Source organism: Lagopus muta, chromosome 1 (genome assembly GCF_023343835.1).
Source record: "Lagopus muta isolate bLagMut1 chromosome 1, bLagMut1 primary, whole genome shotgun sequence".
NCBI classification, from domain to species: Eukaryota; Metazoa; Chordata; class Aves; order Galliformes; family Phasianidae; genus Lagopus; species Lagopus muta.
This window is the reverse complement of record NC_064433.1, coordinates 168,090,431-168,100,727: the sequence shown is the minus strand read 5'-3', so window position 1 is coordinate 168,100,727 and position 10,297 is coordinate 168,090,431. Positions and strand designations below refer to the sequence as shown.

At 36.2% G+C, this 10,297-nt stretch overlaps 1 protein-coding gene across 3 annotated transcripts in view; it reads right to left on the bottom strand.

Annotated features, from left to right (window-relative positions):
* Window positions 1-1,424: 1,424 nt before the first annotated feature.
* The window catches only part of RNASEH2B (ribonuclease H2 subunit B), a 43,953-nt gene continuing 35,080 nt past the window's right edge, over window positions 1,425-10,297 (bottom strand). For 2 of the 3 annotated variants that reach the window (XM_048938782.1, XM_048938790.1), the window contains exons 10-11: window positions 8,253-8,333; window positions 1,425-6,324 (exon numbers count right to left, since the gene is read on the bottom strand). In XM_048938782.1, coding sequence (XP_048794739.1) covers window positions 6,217-6,324; window positions 8,253-8,333 — 189 coding nt within the window. In that variant the 3' untranslated portion in view covers window positions 1,425-6,216. The remainder of the gene's footprint in view (window positions 6,325-8,252; window positions 8,334-10,297) is intronic. The other variant, XM_048938802.1, reaches the window with a different exon arrangement.

Below are 10,297 nucleotides of genomic sequence, written 5' to 3'. Positions count from 1 at the left end.
CATGTCAATACTGTGAAACCAGATACAATTAGTGAAACCAGAATAACATATTGACTGAGGGAACTGCTTTTACTTTGACTCTGAATATTCTCTACAAAACAAAAACACCACCACAAAAAAAAAAAAAAAAAAAAAAAAAAGACACAAAAAACCCAAACCAACCCAAAACCAATAACAGGAAAAACAAACAAACAAACAACTAAGAATTAGAAATAAAAACAACAAAACCAACAAGAAAAAAAAACACACAATCACCCCAAAAAAGCACTCGTGAAAATCAAAATGGCCAAAGTGCTTCGGCCACCAACTACACGTACACACAGATGGGTTTTCACCAGACTGACTGTACAGTAAAGTCCTCAAGGATTAAAGTAACTGCATCACTGATTCTGTCTTATCACATTTTTAGATTTGTACCTATTTCAGGATTCATTTTTTTCCTTCACCTCAGTCCGAGAAATACTGATGAGCTTACAGAGACCAGGGGAATTTGTACTCTGATGGAACTGCATTTCTCTTCGTATTTCTCTGTGAAATTAATAAATAATCAACAAATGAGTAAAAAAGTATTTCTTTTTTTTTTTTTTGCACATGAATGATAAGTAAAATCAGAAATAAAAAATAGAAATAAAAAATAGAACAAGTTTTCTGAAACATATAGCCTTATTTTTACATCAAGTACTTTTTTGAATACAAGTTAGAAAAATATAAATTTCATCTTGGACCCATTTAATATTCATGCATTATTGCCTAGGAAACTAAAATACATTTTTTTTTTTTCCTTGAAAAGGGACAGTGAACACTTCTGAACTAGACAAGTGTGAAAATAACAAAGAATTCAGTGCAAATTTCTCAAATGAACATTCAGATTATATTTCCTTTCATACTTGATTTCTAAACAGTTCACAGTTCAGTTCTCTCCCATTTTGAAACAAACATAATCATAAATGCAAGGGAAAATTGAATACACCAATGCCTCTTCATCTTTTAGATTTCAGGAATGTCCTAATAAACTCTTCTGGATGTTCTTGTTTGACCTGAAGTCGGGTAAATTTTGTGGAAGCAAAGCATCTCTTGATTTCTGATCTAGAATGCCTCAAACACATTCAAGATTTGCAGAACATTTTGGTCACTTGCTGTAGGTATCACAGTGAACTGGGTTCACAGTTAAAATATATAGACATGATGTTTAAAATCGTGTCCCTCATTACTTTTAACAGTTCTGTAACAAAAAAAAACAAACCAAACCAAACCAAACCAAAAAAAAAAAAAAAAAAAACAAACAAAAAAAACGAAAGGCAGTTTGATAAAGTTATTTAAGTTAAAAATGTCAGCCTGCATCTGGCCTACCATTAAGGATCTCATCAGCATCCATTTCCTCCTTGTTTTACGTGAACTCTGGTTGATGTTTTGGTTGAAGTTCACCCCATGGAAAATATCTTGCACACATCCACAACAATAATATAACGAAGTGTCTCTTATTTTTTGTTGTTACCCTAAAGGACTACATAAGTTTCAGCTTTGTTCTCAACATTAAAAAAAGTACATGTTGATTTAATCATGTTTAGGCTTCATTCTGCCAGGAAGAAAAAAATAGAACTACAGCTCCTCCATTAGCCCCTCGGAACACACCCCCTAGCCCAACCTTAGCACCTCAAGAATCAGCCTGCTCACACAGACAGACCTAGGTAACCTATTCTGGATACCAGAACACGGTTGGTTGGACAAAATCATTCAGATTAAGTTCAGTGAAATAACTCTTAACAAAAAAAAGTTGAAATGTCCTTAAAATATAAAAAATCAACATTTTTCATTTTTTGATGATTTTAAGTCTGAACAATTTAGTCTAAAATATTTTGTTGAATGTGACTAAAATTTGAAATATAAATGTGGAAACTGCACACAGCATTTTGCTACGAAGCTTCTAAATCTTGAAATTATGGCCACTAAAATCATTTGCTCTGTTAAAAACAACCAGAAAATGGAAAGTTCATACAAAATCAAGTAATTACATAGGAATTGCTCAAGGATGCTGTTGGTCTGATCTTGCAAAATACATAGGCAGGTGCTTAATTTTAAGCATGTGAGTCACCGTGCCAAGAGAGGTTTTATGGCAAACACTAATGCACAAATATTAGTTAGACCAGCTCTTCCACTTCAAGATAAGCATAGACATAAGTGCTTTGCTGGATATGGATCAGGATGCTCAGCACCTAACAGGACTTTAGGCCCTGGTCCAGCAAAGCACTTATCCACACGAACAACACTGCTGACTTGAAGATCACTGCTCATGTGCTTAACATTAGGCATGCTTGTAAGTGCTTTCCTGGAAGGGCCCGATAGACCAATAGTGGATAAGCTATAAAATCTGAAGCACTGTATGTTTAACACACCGCATATTTAACAATGTTAATCTGCTGAGATTTGCTTTTTCTTGGAACAGGGCACATCTAACTTTAAGCATTTATTTTCAGAAAGTGCACTAAAAAAGCCTTTAAAAGCTGGTTTGAGATTATGGCAAGTTAAAATAATATTAGCAAGTCTCCTTACGCTTCTTTCATTTCTTCTTTGGATGTTTTTGTGCAGGCATCTAAAAAGAAAAGAAAAAAATCCTAGGCATAAGAATCAATCTATTCAAATAAGCATCCATGCATTTACCTTGTCTCTAAAAGCCATGAAGTCAGATGCAATTAATACTTGAAAGAATTGCTAACTCTTTTAAATTTCAGATGTGAATGCAAATACTACCATCATTTTGTGCCATCATTTTCACTGAAAAATACCAAATCATCAATTGTCACTCCTACAAATAGAACTGATTTTATTACTTCAGACTGAAAATGATGTGCAAGTCCAACCCTGTTATATCCCCAAGTCAGTGCTTTATTTCCATATGAAGTTTTCCATGCTCACTGATGTCAGTCTGTTTGCAATGCGAAGTCTTAAGAGAGTGGGACTACAAGAGCAGCTTAATCCAAAACCAACTACAATAAAAGGATCACAACTCATCAGATATTTACATGAGTGTGTAGAAACAGCATGCTAATTCTGAAAGAGCAATAAAGTTAGACCACATTTCTGAATGGTGCTGGCATATTGTCCCAAACTAAGCTAAGAAGCAAGAAACAGCAAAGCAGCACTTCATGATGACCGAGTGCTACTGCTGGCCAGTCACAGTAACTATATTTAAATCCTCATTGTGGTAGGAAATATTGTTTTATGTATTTGGCACCACGTGTTCTTCATAACTTCTTACAGCTACACGTTAAGAAGGTTTCAAAGTTACTAAATGTATTACATTCTTTCCTAACAGGAAAAGAGTTTTGTTTTCACATGAAAGCTGTAATGGCTCTTGGAAATGGCTCATGTTCCTCTGTCATGCACAAATTTCTGCTCAAAGGCACAGTAACTAATCAAACCTCAGTTGCTCTAAGTTACAGTATAGCAGTCAGCTGAAGTTGAGATGTGACAAACTAAAGCACAGCACATGCACATACAGAAGACTATTTCTTACACGCAGAGATTGATGCGAAAGCTATGTTTAGAGAAAGAAAAAAAGAAAAGCTCAGATCAGAAGTCCACAAAAGCCTTCCACCTGTACCAGGACTGCCCTTCTGTCCTAAAGTCTGACAGAGAAATAGGATTCTTTTCTTAGAAGAAATGTTCTCAAATTGTTCAGTCAATGAACAGGCTGATGCATTTCCAAAACTATTTAAAAAATACCAAAAGTAGCAGATTTATATATTTAGAATAAAAAATATCATCTATCTGTCCCACTTCACAGCTTGTTTCTTCTGTAAATCTCCCCCATTCGTGTTTTTCCGCTGAAATTCCCATCCCATGCTTGCTTCCTTTCTCAAAACTTTCCAATGCTCAGAATGGGCCCTCTCTTTAGAGATGCAGTTTCTTTCCTCTCATTTTCCAAAACATAATCCTTAAGATGTTGCTTACTGCAGAAAGCTTCACCATTAACATGACAATAAGTGCCCATTTGTTCTATTTTCATTACACTATCCTGCACTTTCATTAGTGTTCTTCAAAAGGCTTCATCAGTGGTGCATCCTTTTTTCTACTGATACCAATTTGGAAGGCATCTTTTATTCTCAAAATAAACCACTGGGCTAAGTTGAATGCTTTTCAAAACCCAACCCTTCCAAGTTCACAACTGCAGTTGCTCATTCTGGGCTCATTGAGTGCTTTTCTTTCCAACTCATAGTAAGAAAAACCTCTGGATAAACAAACACGTCTGCTACAGGGTTTGTTTTCACTTCTAGTGCAGACAAGTAAGGTAGAAAAAAAAAGGCAAGATGGAAATTCACGAAGTAGCGCACATCAAAAATTATCACAATGGCACTTACTATTATTTTTTAAGCTTATCTAATAGTTAATGTCAAAACAGGCAGCTCTACTGACAAAGATGCTGATACTTTGCTAAAGACACCTGAAGAGCAAGGCAGTGTGGTATAATAGGAATTTCTCTAAGCTTAAAAATCAATGAAGTGTCTGCATCTGAATCACACATTACTGTTTGGATGTATACTGAGAAATACTACAAACTGTCTTCCAGAAATAAGGAAGACATAGAAATGATTCTTCAGAATGCCTGAAAACCGTTTATTTATTCTAAAGAATGTCATTCTTGGCCTAGATGATTCAGTTTGGACAAAGTGGGAGAATTAACTCTACATTTGTTCCTTGTTCCAGCTTCATTGAGAAGGCTCAATGGTGAAATAAGTATCTTTGCAATCAGAGATAATTCCATGTATTTGCCTATTTACAAGCACAGCTTTGAAAAAACACTGTTTTGAAAGGCCTACAGATGCCAACAGCAACTACAAAACAGCATACAATGCACAGCACAGTTTTACATTCACTTCTGTTTGGAAAAGAACACCGCAGAGCTCTTAAACCTAACAGATACCTCTGTAGCACAAGGGCTGTAAAAGGCAAGTAGGTCTGAAATGGGAAAATGGCAGTCACATTTTCTCTAAAAATCCCTATTATCAAGGGATTTAAGTAGATTCTCTACTGAGCTCAAGTAGCAAAGAATGATGTTAAGATCGTCCGTCTCTTTAAAGCATTGCAGCTCAACCACAGTAATGGTGCAGCCCATGAAATGCTTAATGCTTGGTTTCTTCCAGCTCTACAGGACTGGCTACATCTATACAAACAATCCCAGTGACTTCATTTTTTCATTCTGTGAAATGTAAAGGTTGCATCATAGTAGATAGCTATATCCCTCTGTACAATACAGGAATTCCTTACAATGAGGAAAGAATACATACAAGAGTGAGTTATATGTTCAAATAATAGTCCATCTATGTGCAGGTGTTCATAAACTTAAATCTTATCTAAGATACTCAACATTTATAATTTTGCATCCAACACCACAAAGGCTTTTTCAAATGTACCCTGCTGTCTTCAAGTAAATCTTCCCTTAATTACTTTCGTGAGGACCTATACACCTTGGAACTAAACATAAAATATTCCTATATTACTATGTGTTAAGAGATTTATCATTGAAGTCCACAGCAACATTGTAATTCATTAAGGATTACAATTCACACACTGAAAAATACCAAAAGTCCACAAGGAGTGTCTTTAAGGCTAACCCAACCCCTGAAACATACAGCAAACACAATAAACACAAACTGTTACATAAAGCACTTTATTGCATTACATGGATGTTGAAATTTATCACAATTGTTTCCAGCGTATTCAAAACCAAAATCCCAATATACCTCTGCCTTGATAAACTGGCACTAACAGTGATGCTTACTTCAGCACTTAGATTCTCATCAACATAGAAATCTGATTATGCCACCCCATTCGGGTGTTACACTGAGTAAAAACCTCCAGAGCGTTTCAAGAAATAATCTTCCTAATGAACAAAAATCCTCCCCTTCAACATTTGTCACAGGAAAGGGCATGTCTCCAGGCCAGAATGGAGTGCAGTGACAAAACTCTGTGGTGACACTGACTGAGGTTGCCCTAGAAGACAAATTAATATGGCTGCACTGTATGGTATGTGCTAATTCCAGGCTGGAATTTCACCATAATACTGAGACAACAGCAGCCCCACAGATACCTTCATCACACTCCATCACAGACGCAGACATGTCTCAAATAAACTAGTAACAAAAAACCAAGCAAACAAACAAAAGATAGCTTAATGTAAAAGTAACCACTATATAAAACTTTTTCAAGAACAAGTGTTCATTTTGATGCTTTAGGTTTGGAGCTAAAAAAAGAAGAAATGGATTTCATTCCACTCTTATCAACTTTGGCCAGAGCCTTCTGAGCTGCAGACATCTTGCTGTTTGTCTGTGAGTGAAATGAGGAACAGAACAAGTTAAAAAGCATGCCCATAGGAGGGGAGTATAAGGTACAAGCTCCTAAATATACAAGTCAAGTAAGAAGTTGAATTACATTTTTACTAAGATAGTGTTATGCAGGCTTTAAATTGTAGGGAGAAAAAAACCTTACAAAACAAATTTGAGATTATTCCATCAGAAAAATACTTGTCATAAATTGCTTAGCCTCAGACAAAGACAGAGAATCAATTACAAGGAAAAGGAGGTGAAACATCTTTCCTTTCTGCAGAATGAGATATCCCAACTCAAACGTTTACTTTTGGATAATCCCTGAGTGTACATTAAGAGGAATAATGCATGCAATATAACAGATGCATACTGTACCCTCCGACTCAATCTCATGATTATGCTGTCAGCAGGCTGAATTACAGCCTTGCATTACTGATGATGAATAATTCACACTGATTTATTATCAAATTCTTCACGTGCAGTGAAATAAAGAGAAAAGAAATGGAAGAACTGAGAATGAAGAAGGTAACCAACATTTGCAAAGCACTTTGAGGCCACTGGGACAACTTCCCAGACTTCTACACCTAAAACAAATTTTATGAGGTATTTATTTATTTATTTTTAGACAGTGCTGACCTCATTTCTTTCTTACATTTTAAAAACGTTATTTTTAAATCTCTAGGTGTTTTCCCTATTAAGAAAACTTTGCATTGTCCTTTCTTTATGATATTTCTCAGACTGCGGGACTTCATAATTACACTACTTGAGATCAGCTAAAAGGTTATGGATAAGATGGAGATAGGCAACTGCAGTATGATCACGCTGCTGTACAAACATGAACAGTGCTTTAAAGAAGGAAAAGAATACTATACCATATGGAACCCAAGAGCTAATCTTTCTTTCCCAGAATCTCTCATCAGTGTGCTTCATTATCGTATCTAACATTAAAAGGAATTATCTCCCCTCAGTCTACCTTTATGCTCAGTTCAAAACCAGTGGGTAGATAACAGAGAAAGGGGAAAATGTAGATTTTATACCAGTCGTCATCTCCACTTGGGGTCAACCTGCTCACTTCAAAACTAGTGTGTGCCCCAAATATGAAAAAATTTGAAGGGAGAAAGGGTTTTATCTGTCAATAGCTGTTTCTCTTTGCAGAAGGATGAAGAATAGTCAGCCTTAAGGCCTCAAGGTCACAAGACCACCACAGAGGGACTTTTTAGCTCCCACTGGACCACAGAAGGATTCATCTTCTTTCAATACTACAAGAAACAACCCAGTGCAAGCCTCACAAGCTTGGCAAAAACACAGACAATCTATTTTTCACATCTATGTTGCTCTCCTAGGAATAGTACAGTGGCAAGCAACACTGAACTCAGATTTGAATTGGCCTCCAAACTTGTGTAAGACCTGGAAGACATCAAGCTCAGTGTTGATTTAACTGTGCTAAACTGACATAAATAAATGCACAAGCAATATTTCTATGTTAAAATACAACCTGCCTTCACAACCCTTGGAATTTAAGTGCATGCTGCCATCTTTGCTTCTTTTTCAAATAACCAAAATATAACAGTTGTAATCACTATGCCGTAAGATTTATCATGTACTAATTTCAAAGAGCTTTGCAAACATCAGCTGAGCATCTTAACACGTGTCAAAGTCTGACAGCTTCACTGGAATGTTCATTGATAAAATACAGTTATAAATAATAAATAAATAACAGTTTAGAAGAGTTCAGTATGGAACAGAAGACCTGAGTCAAGGTATGCCTGAAAGCTGATGATGATGCAGCTGCATACATCTGACATTAGGCTTTTTTTTCTCATTTTTTTCTTTTAATGTGTTTTGGAGTTGAGAAAAAGGGGCTCTGTGCTAATACTGAGCTTTAGGCTACGCTTTAACAGAACATGCACGAATGCAAGGCTTACTTACCTTTTTGTTTTTCAGATTACTGCTGTTAAACTTAGTATAGTCTTCTTCTGCTTCCACAGGGACATCTGATAACTTCCTTTTCTGAAATGTTAGAGTGAGGAAGTTGCCCTGTCAACCACTTTTAAGATGTACACACATGGTAGTTACAAAGCTTTGGCTTTGTAACGTAACCATAGCACCAAAACAGGACTGGCAATGAACAGAGGAATCTGCAGTAAAAGCTGAAGATTTCTTTTTGTAATTGTCTTCTTTACATATCTGTAGTCTCTACAGTAATGAGAATATATCATTCACTGTCGTAAGAACTATTATTTCTTCCCAGCCTCTGAAGAATGACTTACAGAAATGACTTCAATCCAGTTTCTAATTTCCATGACTTTATCTGTGGTGTCAGACTCTAAATATTTAGAGAACCTTTATGGAGCAGCTGTTGGAAGCCAGTGTCTAACAGCCAGTGAACCCAGATTCTTGTCAATCTCACAGAACTGTAAAGGACCAGCCACTCCAGCCAGTATTATTGCTATCTGCCAGCACAGGTGGATCACTATCTAGTCTCTTATCTGTCTGTGCACAACCTCTAAAATTAATTAGTTCTTACAGTTTGGCAAAAAATGAAACACTGACATACAGTTCTGCTGACTGTTTCATCATTTGAATCCAGCAGTATATTGAGAAGTTTGACTCCGCATGTGTTGAGTGCCTTTTAGCTTCAGAAATAATAGGACTTAAGGGTTCTCAGAACTTCACATGATCAGGCTGTAAGAATGAGTATTTCTTTCCACAAACTGTAAGCATGTGCTTAGTTTAAAGGTGAAAACTGTCTGGTATGCTTCCAAAAGAGGAAAAAACTGTATATATTTTACAATGTCCTATTTTTATTATTATTATATATCTGATATTACTACCCTGTCCTTAATATCCTGTGAAATCTAAGCTATGGCCTTCCTAGTTTCTGTGCCAAGGAGAGTGATTTTGCAAGCAACTTGGATGGTACCGTACCATTTTAAGATCCTGTTTTATTCATTTTGTTTACAGAGCTTGTGATCCCCACTCCCCACCCTGCTTTCTCTCTCTCTGGCACTGAAACCAGGTCTGCAGCTTAGATTTCTCAGCTCTTAGAACCAGATCCAACAGCAGCCTTCTCTTTTGATTTCAACGGTATCTGGATCAGACTCTCTGGGAGGCTGTTTACTGAGCTGTGATTACATTTTGAAATGACAATCTAATGAATAACGACTATTCTCCTCCTTTTGGAATCTGATAAACAAATGTTTAAAACTTTAATAAAATGTTTGCATTTCAGCAAAGGATTTGCTCTTCAGCTGTAGTAGAGCATACACATTCTTTTTGTAAGCTGTCTTATCTACAGCCAATGGCCAGACTCCCTGTGCTGACAAACTGGATAGTATGAAGATTACAACACAAGATCAATGGCACACTCTTGATTACAATACAGATTACAAATAATTTTGATTTAATCATTAAATCACAATGTCCAGACTGCATCCAGCTTACTTTGGTACTAAAAGAGACAGAATCTGCCATAGCTTCTTCTGTCAAGCATAGAAGCTTCTAAATTTCTCCTTCCTTGCTAATTTATCTTAACAGCATTTCCAAATGTGCAACTACTTTACTATACTAGAAAATACATGCTATACTCTACTTTATTTGCAGTAATTGTATACTATGACTGCCAAGACACCTTGCCCTCACAAGGAAAAATTTCAGTGCAAGTAAAAATGGTCAAAAATGCACTAACAATTTCAGTGTACAAGTCACACTCCTCTGAGGTTGTGAAATAAAGGAGAATTTTAAGCTCCTTAAGTTGCAAAGATAGATGCATCATGCAAATCCTGCTCTGGAAATTCATGGGACCTCAGCAAGATTTCACTGCCCAACAACTGAACAGTTCTAAGCCTCGTTTCCTCTGTAACCCAACTGCTGAAATACAACAGTTTTTAAAAATAGATTCTAAGAACTATCCCAATGGAATAAAAGCTGTTCATACACAATATGTAATGTACATCATGTGCAGTTTAATATAG